Source organism: Dermacentor silvarum, chromosome 2, assembly GCF_013339745.2.
Source record: "Dermacentor silvarum isolate Dsil-2018 chromosome 2, BIME_Dsil_1.4, whole genome shotgun sequence".
Lineage (NCBI taxonomy): Eukaryota > Metazoa > Arthropoda > Arachnida > Ixodida > Ixodidae > Dermacentor > Dermacentor silvarum.
Genome location: NC_051155.1, coordinates 148175865 through 148193958, shown reverse-complemented (window position 1 = coordinate 148193958; position 18094 = coordinate 148175865). Strand labels below are relative to the sequence as shown.

Genomic DNA, 18094 nt, shown 5'->3' with positions numbered 1-18094 from the left:
TTCTACATGGTACAGAAGTTGCGGAAAATTGATTTTTTTTTCTAGAGAGCAATAGTAAATGCACCCCCATGTAGAAGCACCTCCTAGACAAGTTGGCTATGGCGGCATTCTGCTGCCGAGGGCGGCATCTCATGTTCGAGTCACGTCTCTCGAAGGAAGAGAAGCGGCAATGCGGGGCTCTCGAATTTATGGGCACGTTCGAGACCGAGCAGAGACCACTTGTCATGTGTTCGCCGTGCAGCTTCCCTTGTCTATCCGTGCTGTTGCTTAAAGAGGTGGCAACCGCGGTCAGCTCGAACGCACACAAAACATGGGTTGGTGGAGCACGTAAAATGCGGCGTGCTGTACTTGCGACGACGACGGCGCGTTTTCGGTTTACCGATGCCTCTTCCTCGGTTGCATGCAGCGTATGCGTGACGGATGCGTGTTTCCTTCACCCGAGCTGCGTGTCGATGAATTGCCCCGTTTTTGGAGTCTGTCGTCGAAGAAGAACGTTTGCGTCAGGCGCGTGGCATCTTGCGCCGACGCGGGCCCACCGCGTGTCCGTTTTTTCCTCCATCTCTCTTCTTTCGGGCGCCCACGTTGGAGTGCGTGCGCACTCCGTGTCGAAACGATGGCGGAAAATCGTAAAGTGACGTGACGCTGACTCACACGGCCTAGTCAGCCGTGGCGTCCTATAGCTGTGACGTGGGATATGGCTCCGCCACAGGCCATAATTATACCAACGGGCAATGGAACCCAACATGTCAAAACTGCACAATTCAAACATTGGCTGCCCAAAATCACATTCTTTGGCGGCGCGATGGTTTACCCCCTCCCAAGTCGCTCCTGCCAGCTCCCTCACAACAGACGTGGGAGGAGCTGAATTGAGAACGCCAGATGAAAGACGACAGCAAGCCCGCGTCGCCTGGGCCCGAAAGGGTCGCTTCTCGTGAGGGGCAGGACTCGGGCCTGCCAGACCTTAACCTGAGCAGAATTTTAATAAAGTTGTTACGACCATGCGCGTGCGCACTGCAGCTGTCGACACTTGCCGAAAGAAAGCGACGAATTCCGAGACCGTCGTATGGCGCGCGGCGGATCTATACCTGTTTATAAGGCCATACAGGGACCTTACCTGTTTAGGTACAGTTGTTTTACTTGCACCAATGTGCTGTTTAGCGCGAGAACGACGAGACGCGGAGGCACGCGAGTAACACAAACACGCAGGACGATGCGCTGTTTCCATCGGCGGTTTTCTTGGAACAGCATCTGCTGCTTTTATACACGCGCTTCGTAACCATTACTTCCACCACCACCTAAACATTACCATGCAGGAAGTCCGGCCTCTTTATCCCGGAGGGCTGCGAAAGCCATATATATACGCTTACATGCTCGTGTCCCCTCTCCGATTGATAAAGCAAACGGACAGGCGACACGTGCTTACTACTTACCAGTAAAGCGCATCGTCCTGCGCGTTGCTGTTGAAGAATATATTTGCACGTCGCACGAGCGTTTTCTTGCATTCCAGCTTTGAATGCGGATGGGATCGAACCAGTGACTTCGTTCTCAGCAGCGCGACGCCATAGCTAGCCGCTGAGTTACCGCGGCGGCGACTTGTGATGTAGATGTCGTATCAACGCCTCCTATGAAGACTTTATAGGAGGCGTTGGCCGTATGATGTCGGCGACTTTACCGCGGCGGCGACTTGTGATGTAGATGTCGTATGATGTCGGCGACTTGTTCAGCAACCGCATACGTCACGGTGCCGTATTTTCTCTACATTTCTTATCGTATATCTCTCGGCCTGCTACTTCATTTGTGTCAGTCAGTTTACCGAACGACGTGCGAGCCACGACACGTGATGCCGGTTAGTTTCGTTCAAACATCGTTAAACGATTTTTCTCACCTGAACGTTCCCACGGGAGCGCGTTCTGTGGCGCTCGTCGAGAGGTAGTGTAGCGCGCGGCGAGCGTTGAACACGTTAGCGCCGTGAATGACGCCAACCGAGGAAGAGCCCTCCGAGGCGGTGGTGTTATGGGTCGTCGCGGTCCGAGAACAGGGCTCCTCTCGGCCACAACGCGCAGTCTTTCACGTTCGAGTGCCGCGCGTTGAGGGCTCCGGACGTCTGCGCCTTATGGGCTGTGGATGGGTCTGTGGATGTGTCTAATGACCTATCCACAGTTTAGTATACAGGTTTTTTTTTTTTTCTCCTTCCTTATCTTTGACATCGTTTTTTAATCGTCGTGGGATCTTCCACAATTCTACTTCTGGAGTTTGATTGCTTTAAGTGCCTGACATTATTTACACAAGAAATCGAAACTAATAATTGATGGATTACCAAATTTTACCAATTAGCTTCTGAACTAATTATTTTACAGTGTGTATTGCTATTTATAGAGGTAGCCAATGAGTTTGCGGGTCATATTCACTTGCAAAATATTCTGAGGATTTCACCAGTTTTATGATACTTGTTCCCATATTTGCATTGAAATGCATTGATGTTCCAGTTATTTTTGTGCTTCATTCCATAAAAAGGCATTTCGGTAAATAAGTCAGTGGAAAAACAGTGCATTTCTTGCTCAAGTTTGACAGCGCTTATCTCAAAACTGGTGCTAGTTCCAAATTCGTTCCTAGTGGATGTGCCTGGTATTTTAAGTGGCTACAATTTGTAAATTGCAATTGCAATATGTGCACTAAATTAATTACAGTTGATTTCTGAAATTTAGTTCATCAGTCAGTTATGCAGTTTGATTTCCTTCCCTAGTAATGTCTGCCTTTTCAAGTAATCCAGCTCAATGAACAGATTTATGCTCTATGCCACAGGTGCATTAAAGGGACGGAAAGGTGGGGACTCACGTTAGATGGGTCAGGGAGAGCATGTGAAGGCGAAGTTCAAGTTAGCACCAACTTCTTCTTTTTCTAAGCTTTTGTGGCATTAGGTTTCTGAAGTTTCTTTCTGCCTCTCTCTCTTTCTGGACACCCCTGGCAGCAGAACACTTAACAAAAGGGATATATGTATGTCATAGAAACTCTACAATGTAAAGTTTTCCAAATCCATAATGTGTCCCATTTTTACCCACTTCCTCTGTGACCAAATCCCGAATGTTGGCTTAGAGTCAAAGTAAATAGAACAGCTATAAGACAAAGCCTTGACACGCACTTCACTGTGGACAGGGAGGGTGTGGGGGTGGAGGGAAGGATGGGCTGGTTGCATAATAACACAAAATTTTCAGGGTTGGGGGCTGTAAAAGTACTTTGGTCTTTCTTGAAGTTGACTTGCCTGTGTGAACGCCTTTGATTTGGTAGGGCCCTCCACGCGCGTGCACGAACTCACTGCGTCTTTCCTGTCCGCCTGTGTAGGGTAGCCAACCAGACACGTTTCTGGTTAACATCCCTACCTTCTCTCTTTTATTCCCTCCTCCTTCTTGGAGGTGTGTGTGAGGGGGGAGGGGGGGGGGGGCACATGCTCTCTGTGACCCCCACTCCCTCTGGCTATGCCAGTGATTATGCGCTGCAGTGTGAAGAAAAGTGTTACGGCATTGACCTGTTTCACAAAGAAACCAGCATTTTTATGTTGCGGTCATTCTTATTTCATCGCAAACAGTGTCTTAAAATAAGGATGAGCAAGACATCAAACTGTGGACAACATTGCCAGCTTGAGGAAACAGTGAAGGAAGCTCGCAGTTGTGGCTACTTTCCTTCTTCATTTTCCTCATAGTAACAGTCAGTTTCTGGCTCGAGAAAGCACAGCCAGCATGGGAGACAGCATTCAGCCACTGGGACAAAACTAGCAAAGGTCTATAGAACTATAGAAGCGTTATGTTGATGAGTAAATGGGCACGAGCTGTAGAAGCCTCTTTCATGCATACATTAGAGTGGCAAAAATGCTGTGTTCTTTATTTATTAATATCGTTTATGAATCGCTCCAAATGATCGCAAGAGCCTTAAAATTGCTGCTGATATTGTGTTCTTCCTTTCAAAACCTCTCCCCGTATCATTCCAGCCAAACAGTTCGGCATTGTGACAGCATTTAGACTGTTCGCTGTGTGCTGATGCTATGTCTGTAATTTTGCATGGCCGTTTAGGGCATTGATCGTGAGCATCATTTTTACAGTGATAGCAGTTTCTTATGTTTCTTTTTTTTTTCTTTTTAAATGTCCACCAGCATCTGTTGCAGCAATCCTAAAGCACTTTGAAAGAAGTTTATAAATAAAACAAAAAAAGAAGACATAAACAGCAGTCAACGGCAAGGATTCAAATTCTGGACCAACAGATAGGCAGCCGAAGGTTTTACCACTCAGTTACTTTGCCTATGCTATAGGAGAGTTGAATACTGTGCCTGGAGAATGCAATTGAGCCACCAGCTTCTGTGATGGGCTATAATAGACTGACTCCACGCCCTGAAAGCTTATTCGTAAACCAGCACCAAGATGAAAGAATTAATTTAAATGAAGCCAATGGTCAGAAGCACAAAGCAGGTTAGGTGAGAGGAGAAAGAAAAAGCCACGTCTCTCCACTTCTTCACCACCAGAAAACGGCGCTTCCGCAATCGAAGATGACTCAGACTAGAGTTGGTTGATAGCTTTTTTTTTTTTTTCCCTCTAAATATGGTGCATACCCTGCACATGGGAGTGTCTAAGAATTTAATGGAATTATGTGAGTCATTGCTGAATAACGTTTTCTTCTTCTTGCCAGAAGATTGTGGCACACATCTAAAAATGTTTACTCTGGCTGATACCTCACTGAAATGTGCAAGCCCTACTGCACCTATTATTGCGCCACCTAATGTATCACTGCTTTGCATTATGGGTGAAACTGCGTCTCTTTTTCTTTATATTATCAATATTTTGTTATCATTTTTTCCTTATATGCATCTATGAAGTTTATAGTTGTGGGCAGTTTTGGCAAGAAAGCCAACACTGGTATTTTTGCTTACGTTTAGTCACACTCTCAAGCTGTCCAGTCATCATCAGAAGCTTTACAGAGCTAATTGTTCCCATGAATTTGAATAACTAGCCTTGTTTTCTTTTTTTCATCCTCAGAGCCCATCCTCTGTTCCTCTTCCATCAAGCGGAAGTTCAAGCATCGGCAGCCGTCTGTCTTCAGACACCAGTCCTTCTAGCATGGCCTCTGCACCATCCTCAGAGAGCGTTTCTAGAAAGGTTTGTGGGGCACTGGCCCTCGAAAGCATTTTCTATAAAAACTCATTGAAGCCTACACTAGCAACCAAAGGTGTTGTTTGATGCAGTGAAAGTATGGACAGCACACTAGATTAGTAAAGAATAGTTGAGACAGATATTGGAAATGTTTGGTGAATGAGGGGATGATTAGTGAGGTGACACGTGGAGAAAAACCAGTGGTTATTTTAATCGTTGCACTGTCTGGCTAGAAGTACATAATGCGAGAAAATTGTTACAAAATCTTGTAGTGCAGCTGGGCTCGCCCGTATACTCCTCTTTGCTGATGCCACTGACTTCAGAGCCAGTTGTTTTGATTTCGAAAGCGACTCTTTTGCAAATCGATGCCATGAACACAACTCTGTGAAATGCACTAAACAGTTGCAGGAACTGTTCTCTTAAGTGCATCATTGAAATTGTTTTCTATGTGTAGTTTATTGTCAGACAGGAATATCATTCTGTTAAATATTTGAATCCATAGGCAGCAAGCTTTTAAGTTAATTCATTTGGATGCTACACTAATGGTTTACGTGAAGGCATGAAGTACAGCACTGCTTATATATGGCTTGTAGCACTGGCTGATTTCATTGTTAAACAATGGAGAGCGTGACCCTTTTCATTATTAAGTAAGCCTTTCAGTTTCCCAATTTGGCCCATATATGGGAAGACTTCTCGAACAGGTAGTTTCAAGAGCCCCACATGTCCACATGTAAGCACGTATGTGCCATGCAAAAGAGTCTTCTTGATATTTGTCCACCAGCAGGATTTAAACCACTGACAGGGCATTTGATGTGTGCTTGATTTAATTGCGTTAACCATGCAGCCATCGTCCAATTGTTTACAGCATTTCTTTGTGATGTTCTGGCACATGTGCAACCTTAGGTAATATTCCTGAGGCGTGAGCACTGAGTAGATGTGTGCATATAACAAAAATGTTGGAGACAGATCATTTCTTGCGAATTAAAGTGTCTAATGAGAAAGAAGTGTAATCATCAGGTACTTCAGACAAAGCTCAAGCAGAAGTCAATACTATAGCGATAAAATAATTGCATCCAAACAAGGATTTGATTGCCTTTATAATTGTGCTGGATACACGAGATACCCAAGTGCATTGAGGTGAGGCTCTGCCCTAAATGACCAATGGGGAAGTAAGTGCAGATGAGCATCAATGGCCCACGCTGATGCTGTTTTTTTTTTTATTATTATTATTATATAGTGTCGAGAATCAATAAGGTTTTTATTTTAGATAATCTTTATTGTTGTGTCACTAGCTACACCTTGCCATTTGTAATTAAGGTCTTATACTTACTAATAGTTGTTTACTTAACATTGCCAGCCCCCCCTCCCCACAAAGTGTATAACAACATACTTTATTTTTCTCCTCTCCAACAGACATCCTCAGGAGCATTGAGTGCAAAGATCAACAATGGCCTGGATTCTAGCTTCGACATCAGTTTTTCAAGCATAGAGGCTTGTGCATCTCCCGAGATAATTAAGAAGGTCTGTAGAAATGTTGACTTGTGATAGGCAATGGGCATTCTGTATGCTCTGTAGATTTGGTAAGCAAAGAAATTTTCCGTGTACATGTCAAGAAAACGTGTTCTCCAGAGGGGAGAGTTATAATTACTGAGGAGGCAGGACTATAAGAGCATTATTTTGTGCATGGTTGAAAGAGGGATTTAGCCTACTTGTAAACGTCTTGCAGTTTATGGAATGTTGGATTACTGAAGACATTTGGCGCAAGTTGCCATGTTGGGTGGCATCGTGTTGTGGCATAGAGTTTAACCAGAGAGGACACTGAGCTATTACTGCAGGTACCAACCATATTCTACTTAGATGGTGATGCAAAAAGTCGGCAGGGATAGAATAGTCTCTCTCTCTCAGTGAGAATACACACATAACAAGAATATTTCTATCGTTTTGTGTTTGGGCAAAGTGTCACAAGATGGTCGCTTACAACGTTGCTGCTGCCGTCCATGGCTCCGGTAACCTAGGAATTTATAAACTGTGATATGTACATTTACAAACAAGCTAGAACTCGATAATAAAAACACCACCTTTTTCTTTAAAAGCCCCCTTGGGTGTCTCTTACTTATACAGTGTTTATGACATGTGTTTTTCTTTTTCATAACGTTTTTCCATTCTTTGAGGACATTGTGTTTCCTAGATGCACTTGTAACTGCTTTTTTTTTTTTTTTTTTTTTTTGCTGGTGGTGGAGTGAGAATGTGCACAGTACAGTGGGCCACTTGTGACATAAAATAGTGTCAGCTGAGTCACGGCTGTTCAGCATCTAATCTGATAAACAGAGTGGGTTGTAAATCTTTTGAGAGGGAGATACAAACTTTAATGATAAGCTGGAGCAAAAAAGAAAGGTGGTTTGCTAGTGTCTATGGTACATTAGTGCCTGGTCTGTTAGTTGATGAAGTAGACTGTTGGGTGTTTTAAACAGAGCCAATTACAAAATGCATGAAATCTTGGAATGTATTCAACGCGAAAAAGTTCTTGAAATACTCTAGTGATCCTAAAGGGAAAGTCGGTATCTACATGACAGTTGTGCAAAACTACAAAGGAAACCCACAGGGGTTCCTCGAAAAAAAAAAAAAAAAATCTTTGAAATTGAAGAAACTCCATCTGCTCCACTGGTCAAGCCTTGCAGTAACCAGGCTTTTTTGGAAGGGGAAGCAGTTGCTCTACCAACTGAGCTAACCAGAAGGCTAGCAAACAGATAGTAAGCTGACAGCACATTAATTAGCATGTTAAATGCAGGTACATTGAGTAAGCCAATGAATTATGTAGAAATCTGCAATGCAGCAGAAGTTTGTACCTTCAGTCTACTTTCAGGCGTATAGGTCGGTAGATTTGACAAGGCACCATTACCGCTACCCCAGTGGCATGGTCTAGCAGTATTCGGTGTAGTCGACCCGTACATATTGAACTTTTCATAGAATCCTAAGGCAGGTTAATTTTCTTTTTCCAGCCTGCAGCTCATGCCAAATACATTCAGTATGATACATGAATTTGAGCCATGGAAGAGCCCATAATAGTGATTGCTGAGAATGCAACAAGTGCTTTGGCTGCTCTGAAAAAAAAAAAAGAAAAGAAAAAAGAAAGATGTTATTGGTTTACTGCTGTGGCTGCTTTACCTTGTTGCTTATTAAACGGTGCTGTCTGTATAGACTGTGTTGGATGTTTGGATAGCAAGACAAGCTTTTGCGACAGCACATTGTTAAAAGGGGCACATTCTAAACTTTAAAAAAAATTTATGCATAGCATCACAGATTTTTTAAAACTCCTACCTTGGAGTAAGTAGTGTAGTATGCCATGCAGCACCTTCAAATGGGGAATGCATATCTTTTTTCTTCTTTAGCAATCTGAACACTCGCCTGCACATGGGGACATGTCTTTCAATGAAGCGCTCAGCAGGTACAAGAGGAAGGTGAGCTACCATATCTTGTTTCATTTGTCAAGACAAGAATACATCTTGTCCTCCTCCTTCTTTGACAAACCAGTTCATCGTACTTAATTATTCCCAGAAGATTTACATAAAATGTTTTCATCGCTGTGCTTTTGTTCTTGATTTTGAAAGTTTGTGAAGGAAAGGTTTCTTTTTAATGAACTCATGATTTTCCTATGTGGCATGACTATTAGTATACATGTCATTCAACTCTTTATTCTACATCTAGGCTAGTTGAAATTAAAATTCAAGTAGTAACATTAATTGAAAGTATATAACTTGAAAAGAAACATCTGGTGTATTTCCTTGCACCTTTCCAGAAGATCTACTAGCAGTCACTGCCAGTCAGTTTTCTGATGTTCTCATCTAAGTTGCAATATGCAAATATGTAGTAGCTACCTGGTAGCATGCTCAGCTGGCACGCAGCTGATACGCAGCTGATTCAGAATCGACTCCTGAGGCTATGTAATATTTTTTTTTTTTTTCAGCCAGTGGTAGTTGTCAGTTATTTGGTTTCACAGTAGGTTATTATATTGCAGAGAAAAGCCTACAGTAAATATTGCTCTATGTAAAATTAACACTTTGTGACATTTTATTGTAAGAACATGAATATGTGTATCATCATGTATGGCCATTTTTTAGAATAGCTTTTATCTGTAAGGCATGGCTACTATCACTTAAAACAGCAGCATTTATTCAATGTTTCAGCATAGTTATAAGAAGTTTTGACCACTATGTGCATAGTGCTTGCATGCTTTCTGCTGAGAAAGCCCTAATTTCTGCTACTTTATGCAGATGAGTCCTTTGACAGTTCGCAGAACATAATGTTTCAAAGAGAGAGAAAGAAGAAAGAGCGGTCACCACTTGAGTTTTGGGGACATTCGGAGCATGCAACATGTCACCATTTGGTAAAGCATTCACTTTGACTGCTTTAAAAGCACACTGGATATTTGTAGCTGTGTGCATTTTAGTAGTGTGCATGTCAGGCCTGCATCTTGTGGAGGTCCGCTTCCCATTGATACTAAAAAAGCATGTGTATGCGCATCTGTCATCGCCTCATAACAACTCTGTCAAGGCCAGGCTAGCAAAAATAACTCCCTATGGTGCGCAAGCTCTGGTAGCCCATTTTTATAACTCCAGGAATGGCCAGAAAGCAAGCAAAGATATAAGAAAATGAGCAGACACATTTATGGCATGAATGCTGTCCTGCTGAGGAGATTGTGTAATTGCATTGACACATTTAGGTATGCTCGGTTCTCTTTGCGGTTACCCTTATGGGTGACCTTCAGGGCCCCCATAAAATCTTTAGGATGTGCTAAAGTGCTGCCACTTTACATAATTGTGACATTATGTAATTAAGCTCATTAAATGGACACTTATTTTAGTCTCAGTCATGTGGTGCACACTAGAAAATTGCCTGTGAGCAGTCAAATGGCCCTTTGTTCACATCACTGTGGAAGTGGGGTAGTAATTTAAAGTAGTCTGCATACAATAAACAACGAGTCTTCTTTCTTTAATGTCTTTCTTGTCAATTGAGCAAGAGAGGCGCATTTGTTGGCACTGTCTTCCTTTATCTTTCCTTATTGTCACCTGCCTCTTGGAGCTCATGAGTGAGTGATAGTGGTGTAGATCAGTGTTAAGCAGAAGTCCTAGCATTGTGCAATGCATATTACAGGAGCCACAGCCAAACGTCCTTCAAGGGGGAAGACATCATGGCAAAGTACAAATTTCAATCCCGATGAGCTTTTTGCAAATCACTTTCAGTACAAGGCAGTAAACATGCGAACAACAAAGCCAATAACTCACTTATCATGTTGCACAACAAACTTGTTAATGAAACCATAAGGTGCATGCTTGGAACAATCTAGATGTTTGAGGTGTATGGTAATTTTGGGAAAGTCTGAAGACAGAGCAATGTGTGACAACTGAAAGCATCTGTGCACTGAGTTTGAAGTAAAGTGCAATAGAACAGTGTTGTAGCTAAAAAAAAAAAAAAGAAAGTGAGAATCGATGTCAGACTATTAAATTCTCAAAGTTGTACCTGGAATTCTCAACAGTTAGCAAAAAATTGACCTACATCCAACATATACACCTGTTTGTTTCCTTTCTGAGAACTGCATTGTAACGACACATTTTCAGGTGTGAGGCCAAGTCAAAGTTGCAATTTTTTTTTTTTCAAAATGTTTTACACTTTGTTAGATGAGGCATTTATTCTCAAACCCACCCAGCTTCTGCAAAACCAAAAGTGAAGTGCCAGTTTTCTGTGAAACAGAAAAAAATGCCCTGATTTGCAGTTCTTTGCTGGTTATTTAACAATTGTATCATGTACAAAAATGTAATAATGTCCTTATAACATTTTCAACACTTTATTTATCAATTAAAATAATAAATGCCTCACCAGGTGGACGTGCAATGTTTTGCACGTGTTGTTTACGTTGTGGGGGCTTCGGGTGCACTGCAGGAGCAGCGGATTGTTTGCTTGATGTGTTTACTCTCTGTAGCTTACTTTTTCTTAGTGGCAGCCGCAGAATAGAGAAATTTAGGGTGCAAAGACACTCAAAATGACAGTTTGCCGGTAATCAGTACAAGGAAGTCGGAGTGCGCGACGGACCTGGAGACGTACTGCAAATACCTTTAATACTGTACCCGTAATACTGCAAAACAAGCTAGAACAAAAATGTTGGGGTGCAAATCAGACAAGAGCAAGACCCAAGATGGAACTGGCTACAAATATAGGCGATTTCAGCTCTCCTGGTCATCTTGTGTTTTGAAATCTTCGTTGATTTTCTCAGAACCTATTTTTTTTTATGATTTCTTCAAACGCAAAAATCCATAACTTTTTTCCTAATGAAAACTTTTCAGTGAAACTTCGCACAATTTTTTCTCACATTATTGGGTGTGCAATGAACCTCGACAAGTAAAATCGTGCCACAAGTGTTGATATGGTTGCCTTTAACTTCAAGGCACACCCAATGGAAGCACACATGCTCTTGGTTATTTCATCACTATGCTTCGAGGATTCATCTGATCTCAGTAATTTTGGTTCATTGAACAGATCAAAGCCTCCCCTAACCGCTACCAAAAATTGAGTACTTTTATCTAGTTGAATTAGAGTTATGAGTGTTGGCGTGAGACCCACATTTAATTAAGTTTTTCAAATAAAAAAATATTGAAAAAGTAATACATACCTTAAAAGGATCACATGGGCCTAAAAAAGGGTGCTTATGATGTAGACCAATAAATTGTATTGTTTATCTTTTTTTCAGCTTTTTTTCCCGGCACTTGGCCACATACATTAAGCAGTTTTAAGCTGATAAGTTAATGAGCAGCAGTTAGTCTGCTCCCAAGTAGTACTTCAATGCTGCTGAAGAATACTTAAAAGGCCAACTGCTATAAAATTTCACTTTGGCTAAATCGGTTGTAAATCAATAGTATGCACTGTTAAAGCAGTCATGGCAAAGCTGCAGGTGTGGTAATTGTCCAATTTTTTTTTATTAATAGCCTTTGGAGTGCCTCAACAGACAATGTGGCCACCTCTTATCGTATGTGTTGTGCATCGGAAACCATGTCCTCAGGGATTATCAATGTGCGTGTCTGCCGCCAAAACTCAGAGGTCATGCCGATGTGCCACGCTGGTTCCCAATGTTCTAGGTTCTGCATCATTTCTGGCAAGTGGTAATGAGGGCTCCCCTCCCCCTCCCCCCCCCCCCCCCCGCCCCCTGCTCTAGGCACGGAGTGTCATGACTGTGGTTAAATGTTGAGTGAAGGTTGCAGTCACTAGTTGGTCTCATTAATTGGTCTCTGTTGTTCTCATCGTAGATGGGCGATGTGAAGCGCCAGCTGAGCAAGCGTGATGAGCTGATCAGGCTGCTGACTGAACGGCTGGAGGAGACCCGCCAGGAACAGGAGCGGGCCCAGCGGGAGGCCTCCCAGCAGGAGCACGCACTCGCCCAGGAAGTGAGTCAGCTGAAGCGCGAGCTCCAGCTGTGCATGGAGCTCCTTGAGGCCCGAGGTGGGGACACTGGCCTGAGGCAACAGCACCAGCAGGTGAGTGGGTGTCAGTGTTAGCGATATTTTTTTTAACATTATTATTTGGACAAAGTCGCCAGGTTGCAGCCTAAGACACTCCAGTCGTAGCATAGCAAAAAGTCTCTGAGTCATTATGATAACCTGGTAGGAAATTTGTCTTTCTTATGTTTCAGTTGTTCTTAGATGTCTTCCTTATTATTGTTCAACTACAGTCGACATCCGTTAGTTCTAGCTTTATGGGACCAATGAAATTGATCAAATTATCCAGCATGTTGAATTAAACAAGATGCAGAAAAAATCACCAAAACACACCACTGATTCATTCAGTGGTATTTGCTGAAGTTTAACACGCCTCTGAATCAAATGTAGAAATGACTTAAAGCTACGAACCAAAGTAGAAATCGAATGCCCTCCCCATTTTTAAAAATGGCAGCTGGTTTTCTAACGTCAGCTTCGCCGCAATACAGTTATGCCATGCGGTAAAGCATACAAAGGCCGCGAAGGTGGCTTTGGTTTCTTGTTTGTTTGCACTGCGCATGCAATTTTCGGCCCAATTTCCTTGAACAAGATATGTCCGTTAGAATCGAGTAAATATTGTAATCAGACATTGTGAGCTACTGTTATTGCTCGAAAATCTTCCTAATCCAATCCGAAAATAGGCGTTTTTGAATGGAGGTGACATGTGTTCAACGCATTCACTGTCCATTAAGCTCTACCGAGACAGGCGCTGCCACTAAAGGGGTTGTTATTGCGGTCACCATAGGGATCAGGCATGTGCATGCGGCCTGGTCAAGTTCGAATTATCCGGCAAATGCCAATTTTAGGATTGAAATAACAAATGTTTGGGCCCATAGAAATGCATGGGCACCAGCCGGGACCTTCAGTTAGGATCAAATTAGCCAAAAAAATTGAATTGACGTAAATCTACTGTATAGGTTTAAATTACCTCCTGCAGTGGCATGTCATTGGATGGAACGTCAAAAGGGAAAACAACGGCCGTTTTCCTTAACTGGTATTACATATATCTAAAGATTTTGCTTTGCCTAGAAAAGTAGCGTTGATGCAACCAGGGGTAGTATTCTCATGCGGTCACTTTCGTGAGATTTTGCGAGGCTCAGCTCACAAGAGCCAATGAGCTTCTTTCTCACACATGTCCGACCTTTGTGCGCATGCTTCCCGTGCCTCATGATCTCACGAAAATGAAACCTTCTCTGAAAGTGACCGAAAGTGACGCTGCGCTGGGCTAAGAACAGTGCCAGCACAATCTGTGTCGCGAATCCACACTCTCTCTCCCTCCTCCAGGGGCCGCAAATCTTGTGCAGCATGTCGACGGTCAAAATCTTGACGCTGGCGACGTCGTTGGGTAGTGTCACGCCGGTGGAAGTCGGCAGCGTTAGGTGGTTCTGGAAGCAACGCGGCCATGGGGACCGGAAGGCGAGTCCTGAGGCTGCGCCCCATGAGCAGCTGAGCAGGGCTGTACCCGGTCACGCCAGGTGCGTTGCGGTATGCCAAGAGGGCCAAAGGCCAGTCCGGAGACTTCTTGAAGAGTTCCTTAACCGTCCGCACCATACGCTCGACTTCCCCATTAGACTGCGGGTACCTGGGACTGCTGGTGACGTGGGAGAATCCGTAGCTCTGGGCGAAGACGCGGAATTCTGCCGACGAAAATTGAGGCCCATTATCGCTGACGAGGGTCTCTGGGATCCCATGCCTTGCGAAGACACTTTTGATGATGGAGATCACCGCTGTAGACGTCGTCGAGCGAAGGGACAGCACTTCAGGGTACCTCGAGTAGTAATCTACGAGGAGAAGGTAGTCGGCTTCTTCGTGATGAAATATGTCCACCCCGACTCGCTCCCAGGGACGGCTAGGCGTCACGGTAGGCAGCAGTGGCTCTGCTCGCTGGACCCGCGTGGTAGCACAGTTGGGACAGTTCTCCACCATTGTCTTGATCTGACTCCCCATGGTCGGCCACCAGACAGCTCCCCTGGCGATGGCGCGGCAACGGTTCACCCCGAGGTGTCCGTCATGGATGAGGGAGAGGACGTGCTTCCGCAGAGAAGCGGGCACCAGCAGGCGTCCACCGCAGAGGAGAAGGCCGTCACCAATACTGAACTCGGCCCGATGAGCCCAGAACTGAGCCATGCTGAGAGGCAGATTCTCTTTCCTAGGCCACCCTTGCTCACAGTACAACTTGAGCTGCGCGCACTCCCCATCTGCAGCCTGGTGAGCTCGGAAGTCGTCGAGGAGGACTGCAAATGTAGGAGGGATAGCACGGAGTGCTTCTTGAACGTACAGCTCCACCTTGTCAACAGCTGGAGTCGCTGGCAGCTGGACGACTGGGTCCCTTGAGAGTGCATCTGCGGTGGCCAGCTGTTTCCCAGGAACGTACTTGACATCAAACTGGTACTGGAGAAGGCGGATGCGGAAGCGCTGGATTCGTGGTGGCATGAGATCGAGATCCGCGGTTCCTAGGAGCTGTACTAACGGCTTATGGTCGGTCTCGAGGGTGAAACGAAGACCCCGAAGAAACTCGTCGAATCGGTTGATGGCCCAGGTGGCAGCCAGTGCCTCCTTTTCGATCTGGCTGTACCTCCGTTCCGTTTCAGTCAGCGCTCGAGAGGCGTATGCAACTGGTCGGCGCTCCCCTGATGGCTGGTCTTGAAGGAGGACAGCACCCAACCCGAAGGAACTGGCATCTGCGGAGACTGTCGTCAACAGTGCAGGGTTGTACCTTGCGAGGCAGATGTCCGACGACAGCATGCTCTTGAGCTTTTCAAATGCTGAAGCCTGCGCTGGTCCCCATGTCCAGGCTGCAAGCTTGTTCAGGAGACTTCTGATTGGCGCAGTCGTTTGAGAGAGGCCCGGGAGGAAGCGACCGACATGGTTGAGCATACCGAGAAAACGTTGGACACCATGAACGTCCTGAGGAGCTGGCATGCGCTGAATGGCGGCCACTTTCTCTGGATCCGGAGTGATGCCATTGGCACCGACGACAACGCCAAGGAACCGCACGCTGGACACGCCGAAAGTGCACTTGGCAGCGTTGAGGGTGACCCCCGCTTGTTGGAGGCGACCAAGGACTGCCTGGAGGCGTTGGTCGTGTTCTTCTGTGGTGCGGCCAAACACAAGGATGTCGTCCATAAGGTTAACAACACCAGCCAACCCTTCCAGCAGGCGAGACATCTGACGCTGGAAGTATTCCGGGGCCGATGTTATGCCGAATGGGAGGCGGCAGTAGCAATACCTGCCAAACGGAGTGATGAAAGTCGTGTACTTCTGGGAGTCGCGCGCCAGGCGTACTTGGTGGAAGCCTGAAGTTGCGTCCAACTTCGAGAAAACGCGTGCGTCACCGAGAAGTCCGAGGGTTTGGTCGACGGTCGGGAGTACGTGGCGTTCACGCAGAACGACTTGGTTGAGTTTGGTCAAATCAACGCACAGGCGGTAACCCCCCGCTGGCTTCGGGACGACGACAAGTCCCGCGCACCAGTCCGTCGGTTCGTCGACGTACCGGATCACGCCCTCCTGCTCCATCTTGTCGAGCTCCTTTTTGACTACGTCTCGTAGCGGTATCGGGATACGCCGGGCTGTGCTGAGGGCATACGGTACCGCGTCAGGCTTGATACGTATCGTGTACTCTTCCGGAAACGTGCCCAGGCCGGTGAAAAGGGCTGGAGGGACTTCACGAGGTGGTGCGTCCGGCAGAGCTGGTGCGACGGCGCCGACAAACTTGACGACCCCAAGGGCAACGATAGCGGGATAGCCGAGAAGTGGCTGCTCTTGTCCCGCAACGACGTAGAGGCGCTCGTTGACTTGCCTGCCTCTCCAAGACAGCGCCGCGTCGAAGGTGCCGAGAAGCTTCAGGGCTTGTTTCCCGGGTCCGAAAAGTTCTTCGCCTCGCGGCTTATCGAGGACGGCTGGGCAGCCGGGAAACGTGCGCGGAACCACCGAGACGTCGGCTCCAGAGTCCACTTTGAAGACGAGAGGGTTCCCGTTGACACGCACCTCAACGTACCGCCCGTTGCGGGCCACCGCCGCGACGGAGTGGAGCTCGACGGATCCGAGGCGCTTCCCTGAGCGACATACCGCCGCGAAGTGGCCTCGCTTCTTGCAGTGGTTACAGACCGCTTTGGCCGCTGGACAGTCAGACCGTCGGTGAAACTCGTGACCGCAAAATCCGCATTGCCTACTTAGGCCTAGGCCGCATTTCAAAGCCTCGCCAGCTCTGTTGCTCGAGTGCGAACCGTCGGGTCGGTCACGTGACGCAAAGTCAGCAAAGTTGCCAGAGTCCCGTCTATTGCGTCGTCCGCGTGCACGCTGCGCGGGTTTACGCGAAGTCGCCGCGTCCACGTGAGCTGCCGTAAGCGGTTGCCCAGCGGTGAGGGACAGGCGTTGTCTTTCGCGTTCGGCGTCTTCGTGCTGACGAGCTTGCACGAGTGCGTCGTCCAGGGAAAGGCTCGGAGTGCGGCACAGCTTGTCTGAAAGGCGAGAATCCGCCAAACCCACGACGAAACGGTCGCGAACAAGACGCTCTTCAACGGCAGGTGACGGGTAGTTACACTTGCGTACCATGTTCCGAAGGGCCGTGAAGAAACTGTCGACGGTTTCGCCTGGCTCTTGCGTCCGCTTGTGGAACCGAGAGCTCTCGTACACCTCGTTTACGGGGTGCACGAAGTAGCTTGTGAGCCGCCGGGTGACTTCCGCGTAGGACTTGTACGCTTCTTCATCGGACATGAGAGAACTGAGGACAATGCGTGCACGGGGGCCCATACAGTAGAGGAGAGTCCTAACCCTCGTCTCGTCCGGGGCTGCGTGCATGCCGGTGGCGAAGGCATAGTCCTCAAATTGCCGTAACCAGGGCAGCCACTCGCCGACATCGTCGAAGGGGAACGGAGCGGGACTCCGGAGACTGGCGGCAGCGAGAGCAGGAACTGGAGCGTCTTTGTTAGCCATGGCAAGTCGCGGGAACCACGCACCCCACTTCTGACACCATGTGGTGGGAGGGTTCGAGCCGAGGCGGCCGAGGAGGCAGGCTGAAGCCCGAGGGCCGCGGAGTAAAGACACACGCTCCGAGTCCCCAGCAGAAGTGCCCCCGTTTATTCACAGCACAGCCTTTATATGCTACATCCTATAGAGGGCGCCTCATAATCGGCTTAGCACTCGCGCCCTCTACAGTCCGAGAATGTGTCCCCAGATGGCTCACTAATGAGCTCTTTGGTATATCTTTTGAACTAGCAACAAATGGATGCGTATATATCCCCCTTGGGAGGTGAGCCATTGAACTTGGCCAGAATTTCTTCAGGAGCAATAAAAGGATATTTTACTGGCTATTTACATCACTGAAAAATTGCTTCCTTTGTTCGACAATGTTACTGCAAGGTTTCATTGTTGTGCTCATCCTAAGAGTACAACCAGCCCATGGTTTACCTGTGTTGTTTTAGTCATTTTAGTCAG

At 46.4% G+C, this 18094-nt stretch overlaps 1 protein-coding gene across 11 annotated transcripts in view; it reads left to right on the top strand.

The window, feature by feature from the left end:
* LOC119441900 (protein lava lamp) overlaps positions 1–18094 on the top strand; it is a 281369-nt gene that overhangs the window by 137183 nt on the left and 126092 nt on the right. For all 11 annotated transcript variants that reach the window (XM_037706559.1, XM_037706556.1, XM_037706551.1 and 8 more), the window contains 4 exons: positions 5022–5141; positions 6549–6656; positions 8525–8593; positions 12431–12658. In XM_037706559.1, coding sequence (XP_037562487.1) covers positions 5022–5141; positions 6549–6656; positions 8525–8593; positions 12431–12658 — 525 coding nt within the window. The remainder of the gene's footprint in view (positions 1–5021; positions 5142–6548; positions 6657–8524; positions 8594–12430; positions 12659–18094) is intronic.